Source organism: Pelophylax lessonae, assembly GCF_965119305.1.
Source record: "Pelophylax lessonae genome assembly, chromosome: 9".
NCBI lineage: Eukaryota > Metazoa > Chordata > Amphibia > Anura > Ranidae > Pelophylax > Pelophylax lessonae.
The window spans coordinates 124,163,455-124,184,582 of NC_138776.1; the positions used below are offsets into that span (position 1 = coordinate 124,163,455).

Consider the following 21,128-nt stretch of genomic DNA (forward strand, 5'->3'; position numbering starts at 1 on the left):
CGCTTATTGTGATTTTTTTTACCAAACATAGGTAGCAGAAAACAAATTGGCCAAAAATGTAAAAAAAAAAATTTGATTTTTACATTTTTTTTTGGGGGGAATTTCATATAAAAAAATGTGAAAAATAGTTATTTTTTCAAAATTTACGCTCTTTTTTTGTTTATAGCACAAAAAGTAAAAATCGCACAGGTGATCAAATACCACCAAAGGAAAGCTCTGTTTATGGGAAAAAAAGGACGTAAATTTTGTTTGGGTACATCGTCGCACGACCGCGCAATTGTCAGTTAAATTCGCACAGTGCCGAATCGCAAAAAGTGGCCTGGACGTAAGACAGCAAAATCCTCCGGTGGTAAAGTTGTTAAAAAGGTATGAAATTGTATAGAATGCTTTTTGGAAAATGTTTCTCAAGGTGAACTCACACTTTATATACAAGAAAGCCAACACAAAAGAAAAATGCCACTGATGCAGGTCTTCAAATGAAGAATTTATTTCTAGTATGCAAGTTGGATCAGAATACCATAATATCTGTATTTGTCAGCTAACTTTTCTGGGATTTGTTTCACTGAATGTGTTTCTGATGACAGTGTTCTTTTATACAATGGGCAGTCTCCAAAAAAAAAAAAAAAAAGAAATACTTCTAATGATTCATGTGGTGTGTTAGATTGCATTTATGCATATATCCAAAAGAAGCAATTAAAATCATCAGACTTGTTTCAGTTACAACCCCATCCCAGGGCTTTTATTGCACATAATTTAGTCCAATATTTTTGTCTATTTTACCCATACATTTGCTGTGGATTGCCTCAGCAACCTTATAAAAATAGGTCTTTCACAGGCACTTATGTACAAAACCTAATGAAACTTAGGTTTGGGGTCTCGCTCTCAGCAGTTTGGTGAATCAGCTCTTTTCTTACTGGTCTTTAAGACAATATACAAAAAATGGAATAATATTATGTCCGAAATTTTTTCTTTTTACGGTTCTTCTTGCCCTCGGCGCGGGCAGCCTTTTCTGCTATGATCTCCTGGTATTTCTTTTTATTGTATCTAGAAAGGAAAACATTTCATGTTGAAAAGGCTAAACAGTAGGAGTATAGTGTAAGAGTTGCAAAGCAATTGTGACAAAAAACTGGTGCTTTAGTTTTGTCTGGCTACTGGCTTAGATCTATTTTGCAATACCAGAGTTCACACTTCTCCTTGGATAAAAAAAAATTAGACTGGTCAACGATGGCTAGATGCCCAGGCCATATTTAGCAGAATCAACATGTGTAGGTTAACTTAATAACTCTGACAACTTTGCACACATAAAATCATTTTTTTTATAAATATATATTTTTAAATAAATATAAAAACTTTGTTTGGTGCACTGTTAAAAAAAAAAAAAACCCCCAACATGTTCTGTTTTTATTTTAAACCTTAGAAACATTTTTTTTTTTTTTTTTACTTTTTTCCTTCTAGGTTTTAATTAAAATTTTAATACTATAATCTGATAATTACAACAATTAATCTATAGAACTGCAAAAAAAACAATGCTGCCTGAAGGTGGCAGTATCTGGAAGCTAAAGGCTTTCATCTTCTTAAAGCGGAGTTCCGGGCACAGAAATGATTTTTCAACAAACATAACCCCGGGACAGTCAGGGCTGGTACATTCCACAATGGCTAGCCTCTGATCTGTCCCGGTTCGCACTTACCTTTTAGAAGAAATACTTACTTATAAAATTTCTTCCACAGCGTTTCCATCTCTCTTGTGGGCAGCTGAAGTCGGCGCGGTCCTCTTCGGCGTCTTCTCCCAGAATGCGCCTGCACCGGCCCCTCTCGTCACTTCCGGTGCGGCGCCGCATTCCTCCACAGCTTCTGGGCAAGCTGTTTAGCAGGGGAATGCGGTGTCGCCCGCAGCAGCGATGACGTTCAGCTCCCAGGAATCATCGCGAGACAGGAAGTGACGGCGGAGCCGCGGCGCTGAGGGAGGAAGTACACTGAGGTGAGCATTTACGATCTTCAATTACAAGGGGAGTAAACAAAAAAAAAAAAACCTAACTATCCAATTCCTTTTCAGGTGATGTCGAACTAGCGGACGGGCACAAAAAAAAAATATCGATTTTGTGCCCGGAACTCCGCTTTAAAGTCGTAGTAAAGTCACAATGTTGATTTTTACCTATAGGTAAGCCTAAAGTAAGGCAAATCTTCTAAACATGAACCTTTTAGGAGAAAACTGGATTTTTGACTTACCGTAAAATCCTTTTGATTCATTGATGGATGCAGCCCTCATCTATATCAGTAGGGTTATACAGCCCCCTACAGGAGAAAGACACTAGGCAGAAAAAAAGTTCTGACTATGCCTATGGGCAGTCCCGGAGGAGGGTACACCCTCTCTCTTCCTGCATAGGATGTCCGTTTTGTATCAAATAGAGGGGCGGGTACTGCGTCCGTCAATGAACTTAAGAGAAAAGGATTATAGGGATTTTAAGTCAGAAATCCAGTTTTCTCTATAGTTCATTGACGGACGCAGTCCTCTGATCCATATCAGTAGGGACGTCCCAAAACAGTGCCATAAATGAGGAGTGGGAACAGCAAAAAAAAAAAAAAAAGAACTCATCAGAACAAAAAATGAGACCCACCTGCAACAAACAGTAAACACCCTTAAGGATGGCCAAAAGCCCTCCAAAACTGCAGCCAGCAAAACTTTGCAGCCAAAGGAGACATCTGTAGATGCAAGCACATTCACCTCATAAAATTTGGTAAAGGTGTGAACAGACGACCAGGTAGCGGTCTTGCAACCTGAAGCACAGATGGCTTTATGGCGAAAAGCCCAGGAAGCACTGGGCGCCCGAGTAGAATGCGCCGAAACAGGAAAAGGTAGGACCTGACCCTTAATTGAATAGGCCTGCACGACCATCTTTCCGTCCATCTGAAAACAGTTGCAGCAGACGCAGACAGCCCTGTTCTTGGGCCATCAGTGAATACAGAGAGAACCTGACTTACGAAAAGACTCAGTAGTCGCCAAGTACACCTTGAGTGCCCGAACTACAGCCAGAGTATCCTGTGAGATCTTCAAGCAACTATGCCGGACTGGGCATCTAGATTCAGTGGTCACTCCAGTCTGGCCAGCGAGCGCATGCAGGCCTTTGCTCCGCGCTGGGTTGGCCGTGACATAGTCCCACTGGACGGGGACTGGCCCTGCGAGTTACACATCTCGCCAGATCGCACACGACAGGGTCTAGGCCTATGTCGCAGCGTTCCTATTTGGCCGACAGCCCCCACACTTCGGTGGAGAGGGGTCCTGTCAGGAGATGGCACCTGCCTGTCTTCCTGGTACGGTGAGTAAACGTTACCCCCAACTTCGCTGGCGGATTTTGAGGTGGACACCGGCCCCTCCCTGGGATGGTCGGTCCCTCGCACTCCTGGGTTTCCCTCTGTCCTGTTGTGCCTCCCCCTCCTCCTCCCCCTCCCAGTGGGGGACTGTTTGGGCCTACATTGAGCTGGGACCTCGTTTGCAGGCCCCATGGGGGACCGGAGAGTGCGCCGTCCGTGTCGCTAGGCCAATCGTGCGGGGGTGTAAAAACATGATTAATCAGCGCTGACCAATAAACAACTGATAACCCCAATTAATTGCTAAATAGCTAGATAAGGGGCTGCTGACAAAGTGTATTCACCTAACACTAAAAATATTCAAAAATAGTAGAGTATGTAGCGCCAAAGGATAAATAGTTCCTTGCTGCTCACAGGTATTGACTGACAGCAGCTGAAGCCAATGCCTCTCACTGCTTTCAGCCAAGCCTATGAGAGCCGTGGAGAGAAGCTGCTGCAGACATACACAGTGCTTGACTAAGATCGGGCTGAGGGGGTATCTGCATGTAAAACGTTTTTACCCGTTTTACCTTAATACCGAGAACGCATTAAAAGGTAAAAAAAAATAATAAATACTAGATTTTTGTAAGATCTTACCGTAAAATCATTTTCTCTAAAGTCCACTGACAGACGCAGCAGCTATGCTTCCTGACTATTGGGTTATGCGCCATCTACAGGAGTAGTACTAGGCAGTAAAAAATAAAGTCACTGACACGCCTACAAGGGATGTCGTTCACAGCATAACCCCACATACACTCTGCCACAAGCCAGTTTCGTAGCAAGCAGTGAAAAGAAGACAAAACCATCCCCAGTAAAGAGGGGCAGGTGCTGCGTCTGTCAATGGACTTCAGAGAAAAGGATTTTACAGTAAGATCCTACAAAAATCCAGTTTTCTCTATCGTCCATTGACAGATGCAGCAGCTATGCTTCTTGACCATTGGGACCTCCCAAAGCAGTGTAGGCATGATGGGTGGGAAAAACGCAACCAAAAAACAGGTAACGTATTTACAAAGGCTAAAAATAGCCAACTGGGTAACAAAGTTCAACCAGGAACAACAGGAGCTCACCCATAGAGAAAAAAATATAAACCCCTGAAAGAGAAAAACTAAGTTCTTTAAACAGCAGCCTCCAAAACCTTGCGGCCAAAGGATGCATCCGAAGATGCCAACAAATCTACCTTGTAGAATTTTGTAAAAGTATGCACGGACGACCAAGTCGCTGCCTTACACACTTGTGTAACAGAGGCCTGATGATGAGAAGCCCAAGAGGCACTCAGCGCTCTGGTAGAATGCAGCAGACGCAGCCAAACCCTTATGAGAGCCCTCAGTAAGGACAAAAAGAGTGATTTCCTAAAGGACTCCATGGCCAAATGGTAAACCGTGATCGCCCGAAACACATCCAGAGAGTGCAAGTCAATTTCCTTGGGAAGTTTAGGACAGAGTGAAGGCAAAACAATGTCTTCATTTAAAATGGAAATCAGACACCACCTTAGGAAGAAAAGACGGATTAAAATCGGAGAACCACTTTATCACTGTGGACGACCAAATAAGGCGAACGACAGGAGAGTGCCGCCAACTTAGACACTCTTTAGGCAGAAGTAATAACTACCAAAAAGACAACTTTCTGAGATAAAGGCAGAGATATGCCCCTAATATTCTCAAAAGGAGGTTTTGGAAGAATAGACAAAACCAAAGTCAAATCCAAAAGGAGGCAAGTGGGATCTTCTCGGAGGAGCGACATGACACATCCCTTGAATAAAAGTGCGAATTAAGGTATTAGCAGCCAACGGGCATTGGAAGTATATTGCCAAGGGCGACACTTGGCCCTTGACGGTGCCCAAGGCCAACCGTAGCTCAACTCCTTCTGCAAGAAAGCCAAGACTCTAGCCACCGAAAAAAAGGCGAGGGAGGAATTTTTGCGATTCACACCATGAAATATACATCTTCCACGTGCGAAAGATAAATCTTTCTGGAAGTCGCTTTTCTAGCCCATTTTTACTTATTTTAATCAGGTCTTAGTTGCCTTGTTATATTTGACGGTTATTACTTTTGCATGTGTGCGCTATCCTCTGTAGTTATGTCTTATGGTTTTCATAGCAGCCCCATCTTTAGAAATGCATGTTCAGGGTGTGCCCCCCCCCCCCAACCCTTTTTTTGTTTGTTATACATTCAGTCCCGACCAGACTCCTGGGGTTGAGCACCCCACCCTCCCACACCTGTACTTTGTTATCAGTGTCCACTAATAAGCAGATATAGGAGGGAGTTCCTTATAGTGCATTTCAAGCACATCTCTCCCATGTAAGGAGTAAGTATCTCCAATGGTTTAGAGAAATTGGATTTATCCTTAATTTTATGGATAAGTGTGAGACCCACTGACAATGGGGTACTTTGACATAGCGGTGGGCTTGAGCACGAATTGGCCATATGGTGGGACCAAATCCCCATTTTTACTTATTTTGATCAAGGCTTAGTTGTCACTGTATACCCCCCCAGGCATCGAAAATATAGGGCCCCCATGCGGGAGCAGGGAGGGCAGGGCCGGAATCCTGAGAGGCCAGGGGGATCTTTTAGGAAAAAAGGGTCCTATTATACCCAGGAGTAGGCCCACATCCCCCCCAGAGGCCACTAGGGACATGGGGGCTCTGTTTACTCGCATATACCACGGATCGGGTGGGTTCCGCTCTGGACTGACCACCTCCCACTCCGAGTGGGGGTGCTGCCAGCTAAGGGGTACGCTACGACTCAGGGCATTCCAGGTTGATGCGTCCCGGCGACACATCCACTCGCAGGCTCATCCCCGTCCACAGGGGCTCTGTCGTGGTGAGGCCTAGTGCAGGACTATAACCTGCTCACGTAGGCCAGGTTGGGAGACCGCAAGGATCTATATTGTCCAGTGCGAAACCTCAGCCAGAGGCTTGTAGTTCACCAGGAGGATCCCCCTGACACTAGCTAGCGTTAGTGAGTAAAGATAAATAAACAAATATTCTTAAAAGAATAAAAAACTGAGACCGAAGTCCCAGCAGGAAACCTAGGTCCGACTCCTTCACTAGGCAGCAGGGAACTGGCTTGTGGCAGAATGTGTGTGGGGTTATGCTGTGAAGGACAGCCCCTGTAGGCGTATCAGTGACTTTTTTTTTTTTTTTTACTGCCTAGTACTACTTGTAGATGGCGCATAAGCCAATGGTCAAGAAGCATAGCTGCTGCGTCTGTCAATGGAGGATAGAGGAAAAAAAGAAAATAACCTTTACAACCACTTTAGTCTCCCTGAACAAAGTGGCTGGGAAATAGCAAAAACTACCTTGGACAAAAGGGAAGTCTGGGCCTTAACACCGCTTTGTGCCTACGCAAAACCAGAAACTGTTTCTTGCAGAATAGGTCAAAGGTGTAAACTAAGCCATAGGGAGTCTGAAGAAACGGGGCAAGCACTGAGGCAAGGTTTGTGGACTTTGTGTCCAACTTTGATGTTCAACAAAGCTGTGTCATTTGCACAACAATAAATTGCTCAGCAAGATCTTTTTATTTAGACACAATAAAAACAATTCAGTATTTTAGGGCCAAACAGGGTCTCTTGTGCAATCTTAAAACATTGCTTAGTTGTGGCTAAACAAAAGGCTCTTTCTGAGCCGTTTCTGGAGAGTGGTTGACATACTTTGTCTTGTATTTGTGAACGGGTCTAGTTACTGAAGTACAGTGAGTGATTTCTTACAATAATTCTGATGCTCGTCTACATTAACCAACAACAATTTATAGAGTATTACCTTCTGAACTCAGAATCCACAAGAAGTTCCTCCACAATTGTTCTCTTTCGTTGGCTTTTAGGAATTCGAGAATGGTAGTAGTCTAAGGGATTGTCTACCACAGTTCCAACCTAGAATAGAAACAAAAATTATTACGCAGCCTAAATAACAACATGCAAACCCACATGCACTGGCAATCTAGCTCATATCAGCAAGAACCATCTACATTGTTTTCCTTTTTTTTTTTAAATGCGTAAAATAACTTAAAGCGGAGTTCCAGCCATTCACTCACCTGTCCAACGGTCCAGCGATGCGGCCGCCCGAAGCCTCGATCCTCTCCCTCGGCGCCGGCATCACTGCTGTGGGCACCCGGCTGTGACAGTTGCGGCTTCACAGCCGGGTACCCACTGCGCATGCGCGAGTCACGGTGCGCGTCTTGATTGGCCTGGCAATCTTCTGGGACCTCTGACGTGTCCCAGAAGATTGCAGGGAGGGAGGGGGAGATGAGAACTTGCGTTCAGGGCGCCGCGGAGCTCCGAGCGGAAGTGGGAGCGGGTACCTGTCAAAACTAGGTACCCGCTCCCCCCCCCCCAAAAAAATGACATGCCAAATGTGGCATGTCAGGGGGTCAGGACTCCCTAAAGCGGAAGTTCCAATTTTGGGTGGAACTCCGCTTTAAGTCTAGCATCAGTACCTGGAAATATTTGGGGAAGCCCTCTCGGTCATTCTTTTTGTAGAAACGTTTGGGGTCCATGGCTGATCTCATTTTCAAAGCCTTTAGATCATTCTTCAATTCTTCTGTCATTTCTGGAGCCTTCATGTCAAACCAGCCCCGTCCAGTTGTTTTCTCACGTTCCTCCTATAAATCAAATGCACATCAATTTAAGACCATAGTAGTCTCAGTCACAATGCTGTTAAAACACAGATAGGGTAAATAAATAAAGCTTAACTGAATATAACAACACTTACTTTTCTCTGTTTTTTCAGCTTTTTCAAAGACTCTCTATAAGGTGGGACAGATTCTTTCTTCTCAAAGTCAGGAGTTATTACACTTTTCTTTAGGAGCTGAAATTAAGAAAAATAGGTTTAAAGTAAAATAGCACAAAGGGATCCTTGGTGCATCTAAAAATAAACTGCTACATTAAACAGTTTGTAATTTTGTGCAACTGTGATATACAGCAGCCTTGCTGAACCAAGTACATAGATGAAGGAAATGCAGGATATTCGTTTCAATTAATGGCAATGTATAAAGGATTTGTGGGGCTTTCTGCTACTCTTCACATTTTACCGGGACACTTTAGCCCCTTTATTCAGAAAAGAAAAGCAGCACCCAATCTCCCTCCTTCAGATGGCTGTTAAATCAAAGTTTCTGCTAGGTTCTCCCTCTTTAAAAAACCCATAATGTTCTGTGAAGCCTGTGTCATGGGAGCACCATAAAAAATATGTTAAAAACGAACATTACGATTATATATATATATATATATATATATATATATATAAAAATCTGCTGAAAAATGTATATTACTAAATTATAACAAAGACCCCAAACTGTTCCAGTTCCCTTTAAATCACAACTCACCTGTGTCGCCTATGTAAGTGATAGGTCTAATTTTAGCTTTATTACCATGAATAGACATAATAAAACACCAATATTCAACCGTAACTGAACAAAACGCAGTAGGAAACTAAGGTTAAACTCAAGTTGTTGCAATGCATCAACATGCACATTATCATGTTTTCCATAACGGTAGACTATTAATTTAAATGAGCTGCCTATCACATCAAACAAGGTGCATGCACCATTTTTGTACACACTACATGTGTGTTACCATGCATTGTGTACTGTGCAATGCATATGCAAGGTCAACACACATTGACATGAAAACTCTGCTGTTTTAAAGAGGAGCTCTAGTCTCCCCCGAAAAATTACTAGTCAGCAGCTACATATACTGTAGCTGCTGCCAAGGATACTTACCTATCGAGGGATCCAGCGATGTCGGCACCCGAGCTGATTCTTCAATTAGCTTTAGGTGCAGGCATCTTAGGTAAGGGAAACCGGCAATTAAGTCTTCCGGCTTTAAAGCTTGTTTCCTACTGCGCATGCATGAGACGCATGGCGCTTTGTGAATGGTCCTGCAGCCTTCTGGGCTCTGTGTGCTTCCCAGAAGGCTGCGGGGGGGGGGGGGGGGGGGGACGAGGAGGGGCTGAACTTTCTCATAGATCGCCGTGGCGATCTGTCGTGGAAGTGGGAGCGAGTACCTGCCAAAACCTGGTACCCCCCAAAAAGTGCCAAATGCGGCAGTGGAGGGTGCAAATTAGCGGAGCTTTTCTTTTTGAGTGAAGCTCCGCTTTAATTATAGGGTGACGGATACCCAAAAATGTGAAATATATTTTACATTTACTATTATTTATTAGTGCTCTGTATGTGCGTACGTATCATCTTACCTCATCTTTTTTTTTACTTTCTTTTTTCATTTTGTCTTTCAAGCTTGGACCAGGATTTGCCTTTTCTGCATCAAAGTTGATATATAAGCCACCCAGCTCCTTAATATTCAGTCCAGTGTCAATACTGGTTGACAAATCACTGGAAAAGAAAAAACAGAACTTTAAGAGTAAAAAAAAAAAAAGTGGCATCTGTGGTCAATGGCAATGAAAATGACATATCTAATGTTTGCCAGAAATTCTTTTCACAGCATGGCATGGTATTTAGTCTAAAATGACACACCTTGATGCTTCTGCAGCCAACAAGCAGATGGTCTTTAAAGTGTTTGTTAAGCCCCCCCCAAAAAAAAATAATAAAAAATAAAATAAGATCCTTATCCTTTAAGGCGTGAATAGCATAACAGTGATTGTGCTGCAATTCTTCTCTTCCTAACTGGTAATAAACCTGGTTAATCCGGCCAGTTCCTGAGTCCTCCTGCCTCTGCCGACCACGATAATCAAGGCTGCTGAGCCCTGACTACCGTGGTCAGGTTATGTGTCTCTCATCCGCAGCCCTTGTCTCTTCCCCCTCCCTTCCTGTCCGCATGAAAGCATTTCCTCCTCGCCCCTCCACCCTCTATTCTGCTGCATAATCCAGCAGCTTTCAATACATGTAATGCAGATATCCAGCCATTACCAAAACTGTATGTGTTAGTTAGATATGAATAGGATAAATATAGTTTCTGACACAACTGTGCGGTCCCGTGATCCTCGGTGCTGGCTGGCCTCAACCTATGGAGAGAAGCAGGAGGGGCGGAGATTCCCCTCTGCTGGCCGGCTGACGTCACGGGGGAATCTCGGCCCCTCCCACTTCTCTCCGTAGATCGAGGCCGGCCAGCACAGGGGATCACGTGACCGCACAGCTGCCAGAAACAGTATTTATCCTTTTCTTATCTAACAAACACATACAGATTTAGTAATGACTGTAGATCTGCATTACATACATGTAAAGTCACTTTAGTGACAAACACTTTAACAAGAGAGTAAAGCTAGCCACAGATGGGTCAGTTTTTTAAATAAAAAAAAAAAAAAAAAAAGAAGAACTGACCCAAATTTCCTGTCCACACACTTGAGGGGGGTGAGGGAATCCTCTGCCCTGCATCATTGTATTCTGACAGTGAGGAGAGCACAGTGCCCATACACGGATCGAAATGAGGCAAGTCCCTGCTGAATTGGCCAAATTTTGATCCATGTAAGGCCAGCTTAACCACTTCCATACTGCAGTACGTCATATGATGTCCTGGGCTTTAAGTGTGGATATCTGAATGATGCCTGCTCTTGCAGGCATCATTCAGATATTTTTTTCAGCGGGCGATTCCCTGCACCAAAAGAACAATCATAGCGGCTGTTCAGCCGCTTGATCGTTCTTACAGGTGGCGGGAGGGGACATTGCCCCGCTCCCGCCGCCCTCCGGTGCTTCTACCCACTCGCCTGTGCGTTTGGCGAGTCGGAGAAGCAATCAGCCGCCTGCGGCAGTTCACCATAGATACTGCCGATGACCAGATGGTCCCTGGAAGTCTCTGACTCTTGGAGGCCCAGGCGCGATGTGATGACATCACGCCCAGCCTGGCAGTTCTCAATAGTGCCCAGATCTCGGCTAGGATAGCCGAGATCATTTTTTTTTTTTATTTCAGGCTTTCCAGCCTGTAGGGTTTTACTGACCCCTGATCTCTCCATAAAGAGGACCTGTCATTCACTATTCCTATTACAAGGGATGTTTACATTCCCTGTAATCGGAATAAAAGTGATCAAAAAAAAAAAAAAAAATTAAAAGGGAAAGTGCAAGAAAAAAAAAAAAATTAAAGTGCCCCCCGTCCCCAGGACGCAGAAGCGAATGCCGGCGTACATTGCGGACACATATGTAAACGGCTTTCAATCTATACATTCAAGGTATCACCATGAACATTAGAGCGAGAGCAGCAATTCTAGCCCAAGACCTCCACTGTAACTCTAAACTGGTAACCTGTAAAAAAAAGCACATCCTATGGAGATTTTAAAGTACCGAAGTTTGCCGTCATTCCACGAGTGTTCGCAATTTTAAAGCCTGACATGTTAGGTATCCATTTACTCTGTGTAACATCTTCTTTCACATTAAGCAAAAAAATTGGGCTAACTTTAGTGTTTTTTTTTTTATTTCATAAGAATGTTTTTTTTTTTTTTAAGTTTGAAAAATTTCTGCGCAAATACCGTGTGACATAAAAAGTTGCAATGACCGCCACTTTATTCCCTAGGGCAGGGATGGCGAACCTTGGCACCCCAGATGTTTTAGAACTAAATTTCCCATGATGCTCATGCACTCTGTAGTTGAGCATCATGGGAAATGTAGTTCCAAAATATCTGGGGTGCCAAGGTTCGCCATCTCTGCCCTAGGGTCTCGGCTGAAAAAAAAAAAAAAAAAAAAATATTATATTATATATATATATATATATATATATATATATATATATATATATAATGTTTGGGGGTTCTGAGTAATTTTCTAGCAAAAAAATTATGATTTTTACATGTAGGAGCGAAGTGTCAGAAATCGCCCGGTATGGATGGAAGTGGTTAAAGCGCATTTTAACAATAGGGTCATTTGTACACCACACACCTGAGAGTTCCACTACCTGCCACAAAAAAAAAAAAAAAACACATTACAAGCATAAAGGATACCTCGTTGTTGAGGAATCCTGAAGGCTGTCGGTGGTGACCATTCTTTCTAAAAATGCTAGTTCTCTGGCTGTCATGATTTTACAATGGCTTCAATGCCAGACACAACAAAGCAACAAGTTAAAGCGATGTTCCAGCATCCAGCCTTCCCCTCCAAAAATTAAAAGTCAGCAGCTATACATACTATAGCTGCTGACTTTTAATATTAGGACACTTACCTGTCCTGGAGCCCAGCGATGTCGGCACTGCAGCCGATGTTTCCATCGGCTGTGGGTGCTGCCGCCACCATTGCCGGTGAGGGAACCCGGCAGTGAAGCCTCACGGCTTCACGGGCGGGCCCCTAATGGGCATGGGCGAAGCGTGCTGCACATTCGGATTGGCTCGGCTGTAGGGGGAAGGAGGAGGGGGCCAAACTCCCGAGGGAAAGCGCCGCGGCGCCGTCTCCCAGAAGTGGGCAACGGGTACCTATCAAAAACAGGTACCTGTTTCCCCCTCCCCCCCTGAAAGGTGCCAAATGTGGCACCGGAGGGGGGAGGAGAAAGCAAATGGGCGGAAGTTCCACTTTTGGGTGGAACTCCGCTTTAAGGAGATCAGGAATGGCAGACCCCATATTTCTTTCATGACAGGCTCACTCAAGAGTTTTTTTTTTTTTTTTTTTTTAAACAATTAATAAATGACAATACATATTTGTATGAAATTTGTATAGTGGGTAGCAAGCAGTTAAAAACACACTTACAAGCCTCTTTTAGGTCGGTTTAATAACTCTTCTTCTTCATTAACATCATCATCCACCTCTTCATCCATAAAATCTTCCTCCTCTTCATCAGGCTCAGACAGTTCCTCCTCTTCACTTTGCTCTCTCTCTGAGTCTTTGTCATCTACATAATATTTTTTACTTGAATCAAGCCCCGGAGCTGTATCAATTATAAAAAGTCCATCGTCTACTGAATCTTGGGATTGCTCAGTTAAAGTCTTTTTAGTTTTTTTCGTTTTCAGGTCTTCATGGTCCTCTTCCAGTTCCTCCTGGATCTCCATTTCTTTATCAGTTTCTTCCTCACTGTTTTCTGATTCTTCACTTTCATCACTATCAAGCAGCAAAGATATTTCCACACCCTTAGTGACATTGGATGGTCCAATTTGGGACTCTGTGTTTAGATTTGAAAAATCTTTGTTTGAAATCTCAGCAGTCTCACTGTTACTATCATCCCCATCTTTGTCTTGATCTTGGAGTTGTGGCTCACTCATCTCTTCTGTAAGATCAATCACTTCATTTACCTCATTTATTGTTGACTGAGACGGTTCAGGTAATTTTTGATCCAAAACTGAACTATCTTCTACAGACAAGTTTGAATTTCCACCTTCCAAAGATTCTCCATCGTTTGGTTGGTCCAGACAAGCATCTTTGCTTGAGAACCCCTTACTCTGAGAGTCCGTGTCTGAAAGTACTACAATATCACTGCATTCATTTACAATGTGATTTCTCAAACTCCTACGAGGAGTGGACAAGATGTTCTGCTCTTGCACGGAGGACAAAGGCTCTATAACCTTTACTCCGCGTAAACTATACCTTTGTTTTTTTGGCGAATCTTGTTCTTGACTGCTGGTTTCACTGACACTCTTAGCATTACCTGCCTGTGGTTTACTCTGAATTCTCCTGCTAGAACGTCTGGCCTGTGTTTGAGAAACAAAGTCGGAACTGCAAGACTCTGCTTCGGATAATTCTTCTTTCTGGGGTTCACTATTAATGGAGAGTGGATGGGTTGCTTCAGATGTTCTTGTAGACCTGATGGCAGTATTTTGCAACCCTGAAACAGAAGAGCAGATTGATTCAGCCTCAGATTGATCAGAGACGGGTTCAGAAAGCAAAGCAGACTTCCTACTTCTTGCTCTAGTTGAACGTGAAGCACTTGCTGGCGTCCTCCTGCTAGCCCTTGTAGAAACAGAAGAGCAGATTGATTCAGCCTCAGAATGATCAGAGACGGGTTCAGAAAGCAAAGCAGACTTCCTACTTCTTGCTCTAGTTGAACGTGAAGCACTTGCTCGCGTCCTCCTGCTAGCCCTTGTAGAAACAGAGGAGCAGTTTGATTCAGCTTCTGATAGCTCCTCATCTTCTTTAGACTCCAAGATAGGCTCAGTTATAAAAGCAGAAAGGTGGCTCCTCAATTTCCTAGCGGAGTCTGTTATGCTTCCGAGACTTTGTCTACTTCGTGTAACTCTTGTGGAAGAATTGGATGTAGTAGATTCTGCCTCTGAGACATCTGCATCCGATTGACCACTCCTATGCCTACTACGAGTGACCACCTGAGACGGACCCTTTCTAGAATCATTCTTGGAAGGGCTGCCAGTTGTTACTGTAGATTCATCACTCTGATCTTGACTATTTCTACCACTGTCCTGTGCCGAAGAGTCGCTCCTAACTGTTCTTTGTGCCCGCTTTGGAGAAGACATTGTTGCAGGTTCCACTGCAGTCTGAAAAAAAAAATAAAAATGATATATCTTTACAGGAAAAGACTAATGGGAAAAATGTAAACAATTTTTTCTATATTCATTTTTGAAATATCAAAATGAAAACTAAATATAGTATTGTTCATGAGTTTGGTGGGCTTATTTCTGCTCCATACAGGTACATAGTCTGGTTGAAAAAAAGACACAGGTTTAACCTAAAGAAAAAAAAAATAAAAAACAAAAACAAAACACACACACATACACCTCCATATATAAAATCAGATACCCACAGGGGATCCAGAGGAAGGCAAAAACAAAACATAATAAAGCATGATCCAATTTGCTCCAGCAGGAAAAATAAATCCTTCCTGATCCCAAAGAACCAATCAGATATTCCCTGGATCAGCTTTACATATAAATATTAGTCAATCCAGTTACACGGGGTGTTCACAATTATTAGGCAAGTGAGTATTTTGACCAAATCATCGTGTTTATGAATATTGTCTAACTCTGTATAAACTTGAATGCATTGCAGGGCTTGACACATTTGCTTTGAATCTAGGAGCCAGCTAAAAAAGTTATCTGCTTGGGTGTAACTATTTTTTTCAATAAAAGGTTTTATTTATTTTACTAAAGAGTCCCCTTTTGTGATGATTTATTTTTGGTGACAGGTTTTCTTTAACAAGACATCAAGGGTCAAAAAGACCTTGCAAGTCTCCCCTGTGCTCCAGTGCATTACATTCCTTCCTGGCCTTGATGGCCATGGAAACTGTAAACAGGGACCCGGAAGTGAGGTGTCATTTCACTTCCTAGTCAAGTAGACACGACACACGTCCGCTCTTCTCCCTCTCCTCTACCTGGAGGCACCCGCTAAGCTGGTTCCGGGCCTGAAGATGGCCAAGCAGAGCCTGGGATACATAGCGGCGCACGTGGGATGTGGGGATAATTTGGGCGGCAACATACCTGGAGTGCTCAGAAGTACAAGGTGTTTGGTGTTCAGAGACATGGCCAAGGTAAGGAAGGCTGAAAGTGGACCACCACTGAACAAGACACAAGTTGAAATGTCAAGACTAGGCCAAGAAATACCTGAAGACAGATTTTTTCAAAGGTTTTATGGACTGATGAGAGTGACTCTTGACCGACCAGATGGATGGGCCTGAGCTTAACCAGTAATGGGTACAGAGCTCAACTTTTACTCAGATGCCAGCAAGGTGGAGGTGGGGTACTGGTATGGGCTGGTTATATTAAAACTGACCTAGCTGAACCTTTTCAGGTTAAAGTTGAACTCAAAATCAACTCCCAAACCTACTGCCAGTTTTTAGAAGACACTTTCTTCAAGCAGTGGTACAGGAAAAAAATTTGCATCTTTCAAGAAGAGCATGATATTTATGCAGAACAATGCTCCATCGCATGCATCGAAGAACTTTACTGCATGGCTACCCAGTAAAGGCCTTAAAGTGATTGCAAAGTCTTTTTTGGCAAAAAAAAAAAAACATGCTATACTGACCTGCTTTGTGCAGTGGTTTCCCACAGAGCATCCCGATCCTTCTCTTGTCAGGTCCCTATTCAGCTCTCCTAGCCCCTCCCTCCTGTTAAGTGCCCCCACAGCAAGAAGCTTGCTATGGGGGCACCTGAGCCAAAGATCCCTGTGTCCATTCAGACACAGAGCCACAACCCAGCCCCTCCTCTACTGATTGGCTCACTGAATTTGAATGACAGCAGCAGGAGCCAATGGTGCCGGACTGCCATCTCAGCCAATCAGGAGGGAGAGTCTAGGGCAGCCGAGACACTTTTGCAACATAGCTGGATAGAGATGGGCTCAGATAAGTATTAGAGGGGCTGTTGCACACAGGCGGCTTTTTAGCTTAATGCATAGAATGCATTAAGATTAAAAAAAACCTGACTATACAACCACTTTAAGGATGAAAGAATAATGACATGGCTCCCTTCCTCACCTGACCTTAACCCTATTGAGAACTTGCGGGCCCTTCTTACACGGGAGATTTACGGTAAAGGAACACAGTAGACCACTCTAAACAGTGTCTGGGAGGCTGTGGTTGCTGCTGCAAAAAGTTGATCTTCAACAGATCAAGAAACTGACAAACTCCATGAATGGAAGGCTTATTATGACTTATTGAAAAGAAGGGTGGTTATATTGGTCACTGTTTTCTTTTTTAGAAGTCAGAAATGTTGTTTAGTAATTTTTGAGTTGCTTGTTTATTATTCTCACTTTAAGTGCCGGTTCACACTTATGCGATGCGGGAAGGCTGCAAATTCGCAGCCTGTTCCCGCATCGCAAGCGCACCCCTGGCAGTTCACACTGCCATATGCGATACGCTGGGGGTGTCAATGAAATCTTAACGACACCCCCAGTTTGATCGCATATCGCAGTGTGATCTTACAGTTCGCACAGGATCGGATCGCACAAGTGTGAATCACTGTGCGATCCGATCCTGATGCGGCTGCAAAAAAGGGTCCTGTGCGTCTTTGCTGCGGGGCGAATTTAGCCATACAAAGTGTATGGCTAAACTCGCACCGCACAGCCGAACGCATGTAATGAAGGAGCAGTGCGCTCCGACATTACATGCGATCGCCGCAGCCGCACTAGTGTGAACCGGCACTAACAAATGAAAATTTTTTGTTTTCATTTAGTTGCATAATAATTCTGCACACTAAGGGCTCTTTCACACGGAGCGGACCGCATTGCTTTGAATATTAAAATAGAATTATTAAATAGCGCTTTTGGTTTGTGGTGCTATACAGTGCAATTCCACTTTAACAATGGATAGACCTATATTCCACTGGGTTTAGTACACCAGTTAGAGAAGTGAATCCATGCTAAGTACTCCTTCTGTCTCACCCTGTATATGGCTTGTAATTACACTGACCCCCTAGGTTTCGTTCACACAGGTAGTCCATGAATGGGCCATGTGTTTGAGCTGCCAGGCCCTTCATGCAGGCAATCCATTCCAGTCTATAGGGATGCAGCAGATGTATGGACACAGCAGCTTGTCCCAATCTGACAGACGTGCAGATGCCTATGCCCCCGGATTGCAGACAGTGTGCTTTTGGGGCTGCGCAACTGCATGCCTAAAACAAAAAAATCACGCGCTTGGTAAACTCAGGGTGGGGTCTAATTGAATAAACCCTAGTGGGACTGCTGCAGACTAAAAAACAGCTGAAACAAGGCAAATCACTTTGCAGTCGCTTTCCTGTCATACTGTGATGTGTGGCTGTGTCCTTCCAGCTGCTTCTTCATCCCAAAAGACTTGAATAGACTGCCTACATGCAGCACTTGGTGATTCAAGCCACATAAACACACGGCCCATTCATGAACTATGGATCTCAGTCTATTTCTGTCTGTGTAATATGTTTTTGGAACGATCTTCTAAATCAGTGGTCCTCAACTCCGGTCCTCAGGGCCCACTAACAGGCCAGATTTTAGGTATTACCTTGGGGAGATGCAGACTAGAGTACTGCAATCACTGAGCAGCAAATTATATCACCTGGGATGCATTTCAGTTATCTTGCAAACCTGGCCTGTTAGTGGGCCCTGAGGACCAGGGATGAGGACCACTGTTCTAAATGACTGAGGGGGAAAAAAAAAAAGATCTATGGACAAAAGATACACTATAAAGTCTAACCTTTGCTAGATTTGGATACAGTAACAAGGGGAAAGGAACACCCTGCCAAATTTTTATGGCTGTCTATGCCCCCGATAAGTAGATTTGCACTCTGAAATTGTCCTGATCACTAATGTCACTAGGAATGAAAGGGAAGGATGAATCCAACAAATTTTCGAGTTCCCATCAGGACAGGAATAGAGGAGGAATCCTAGAATTACAGGTACTTGTATAGCGCCATCAAATTATGGAGAGCTTTACATTAGGGCTATTGATTCCTCTGACAGCTATCTAAGGGCTCAATTACACAGACAGCCAGGAGCAGTAGAAGTAGACAGTGGAAGCAGTTTTATTGCCCCCCCCAAGGAAAGGCATGGAGCCACTCACAGCTGTACATATGCCGCAGTTTTGATGCTTTATGGCAAAAATTAAACAGCATGTCAGATTCAGCAAGTGGTACAAATGCAAACCATTTAAAAGATATATAGGCGATTTTATTTTTTTCAATCATACTTACCTAGGTGGCCGCAGCATCTGTCCTCTGGTGCCTCCAACACTGAGAGCCGAGCAATCTAACACCCCTGATTGCTCAGAGCTCCATGAGCAGAAAGTTGCTGACTCTGCTCTGACCCCCACCCCGTGCTCACTTAAGCACTGAGCTGAGGAGGAGGGGGAAGAAGTGTCACACGAACGATCCGATCAGATCTGCCTTTCAGTTTTTTAGGCGGATCTGATCAGATTCCTCCATGCATCCCTATGCGGCAGCGGATGTTAGCGGAGACACCTGCGCTGACACCCGCTGCTATCCGATTCCGATCCTGTCCGTGAAATCCGAACAGATGGAAACCCTATTTTCCATCCGTCTAGGGGATCGGATGAGAACGGACAGGCGGTCCGCTCTCATCCGATTCCCCCATACAGAGCAGCACGCAGAGCGCAGAGGGAGATGTCACCTGCCTGCTCAGCAGGGATTGGCGGATCGATCCCTGCTGAGCAGCACGGAGGAGGACTGTGTGAAAGGATCTTAAGGCTCTCATTGTCGCCATCTTGCTTGAGCCTGGACTGACTCTGATGTCTGCTGAATCCTGGCCACAGGAGTGCAAAATGAAGTGCATTCCTGTAATCCACAGGAGAAGTACTGCAAATGAGCTTTGGCTGTACTTCTCCCTTAGGCATTCAAGGCAACGTAGCAACAGCCCTGGAACCACGTCCAATGCAGCGATGGGTCAGCCTGTTTAGGGGTAACGCCAAGACGGGAGGACGCAACATATTGCCTCCACATCGACTGACAAAAGACCCATGAAAACAATCCACTGCAGATCGCTTTTCAGAGGGGGTGGCAAGGGCTGCAACAAGTTGGAACAATTCCTAATCGGGGAAGATATCCTGCCAATTCCTGTGGAGGAAACAAGACAGGACATTAAATGTCATTAACCAGACACATGAGCAAACTGACAGCAGCTTTAACCCTTCCCTACTCCATATAAAAATCAGGAAAGTTTGCGCTTTAGATCTGTTTTAACCGGTTGCCGACCGCCGCACGACTATATACTGCGGCGGTCAGCCCCGGCCAGGCAGAGTGACGTATCGGTACGTCACTCGCCTGTCACTGACTTGCGAGCCTATCGCGGGCGGGCGCGCGCCAAGTCAGTGCGTGTGACCGGCGGACTCGATGTCCGCCAGTCACACTGCGATCGCTCCTGTGAAGGGAGAAAGACAGAGCAGCTTGTGTAAACAAGCTGCCTGTCAGTTCTCCCTGTGTAAAAGTGAAGATCTGACCGTTCTACTATGTAGAACGGTTGATCTTTGCTTTTACACCAATAGGAATGTCCCTACACAGTAGAAAGCACGCCCCTAGGACACACTTAAACCCTCCCTGTCCAATAAAGTTAACCCCTTCCCTGCCAGTGTCATTTTTGCAGTAACAGTGCATATGTATAGCACTGATTACTGCAGTAATGTCACTGGTAACCCCAAAAGTGTCAAAAATGTCAGTCAAGGGTCCGATCTGTCCGCCGCAATGTCGCAGTACCGAAAAAAAAAAACGCAGATCGCCGCCATTACGCGTTAAAAAAAAAAAACACCAAAAATGACAAAAATCTTTCTCTTTGTTAGTAAACGCGATAACTTTTGCGCAAACCAATCAAAATACGCTTTTTGCGATTTTTTTTACCAAACATAGGTAGCATAAAACAAATTGGCCGAAAAATGTTAAAAAATTTTGATTTTTACTTTTTTTTTTGGGGAATTTCATATAAAAAAATGTGAAAAATATTGTTATTTTTGCAAAATTTACGCTCTTTTTTTGTTTATAGCGCGTGATCAAAAAATCGCACAGGTGATCAAATACCACCAAAAGAAAGCTCTGTTTGTGGGAAAAAAAGGACGTCAAATTCGTTTAGGTACAGCATCGCACGACCGCGCAATTGTCTGTTAAAGTCACGCAGTAAAAAATCGCAAAAAAAACCCTGGTCCTTTAGCAGCCAAATCCTCCGGGGCTTAAGTGGTTAAAGAAGATTTTACGGTGCCATAGACAGTGTGATGAGAACTGCTCCTGAGTGGAGACCTACGCTGGCCCATAGAACAGCATGGCTGGCTGCACATTTCATATTATTATCTAGACCCTACAGCGGCTTAGAAATGAATGTGCCAGTGATCTCCGATCATCCTCCCGTCCATATCACATCTCCCGTACACTACCTGCTCCCCTCCGCCGCCCTCCAGCGGATCTACCCTCGTGCCTCTCCTGGTCGCCACCATCTTTCCTGCTAGCAGTCACTTCACGCATGCGCACCACACACGCTCTACCGGGCGCACCATCGAAATTGCTCCCTGCGGAAACACAA

At 44.2% G+C, this 21,128-nt stretch overlaps 1 protein-coding gene across 1 annotated transcript; it reads right to left on the reverse strand.

Annotated features, from left to right (window-relative positions):
* Positions 1-913: 913 nt before the first annotated feature.
* On the reverse strand, positions 914-21,075 carry DNTTIP2 (deoxynucleotidyltransferase terminal interacting protein 2). Its single transcript, XM_082269311.1, has 7 exons — positions 20,983-21,075; positions 12,951-14,683; positions 9,527-9,665; positions 8,051-8,146; positions 7,776-7,940; positions 7,103-7,212; positions 914-1,044 (listed from the first exon to the last, which is right to left on the reverse strand). Exons 1-7 carry the CDS (start codon positions 21,040-21,042, stop codon positions 951-953), a joined length of 2,397 nt encoding a protein of 798 aa, XP_082125437.1. The 5' UTR covers positions 21,043-21,075; the 3' UTR covers positions 914-950.
* Between the last annotated feature and the right edge of the window lie 53 nt (positions 21,076-21,128).

What these genes read in the sequence shown, in the direction of transcription:
- DNTTIP2 (XM_082269311.1), bottom strand. Translation starts at nt 21,042, where the DNA reads ATGGTGGCGACCAGGAGAGGCACGAGGGTAGATCCGCTGGAGGGCGGC. An exon ending in AGCTGAAAAAACAGAGAAAA is followed by an intron (nt 7,941 to 8,050) that starts GTAAGTGTTGTT and finishes TTTGATTTATAG; the next exon opens with GAGGAACGTGAGAAAACAAC. An exon ending in GCTTCCCCAAATATTTCCAG is followed by an intron (nt 7,213 to 7,775) that starts GTACTGATGCTA and finishes TTTCTATTCTAG; the next exon opens with GTTGGAACTGTGGTAGACAA.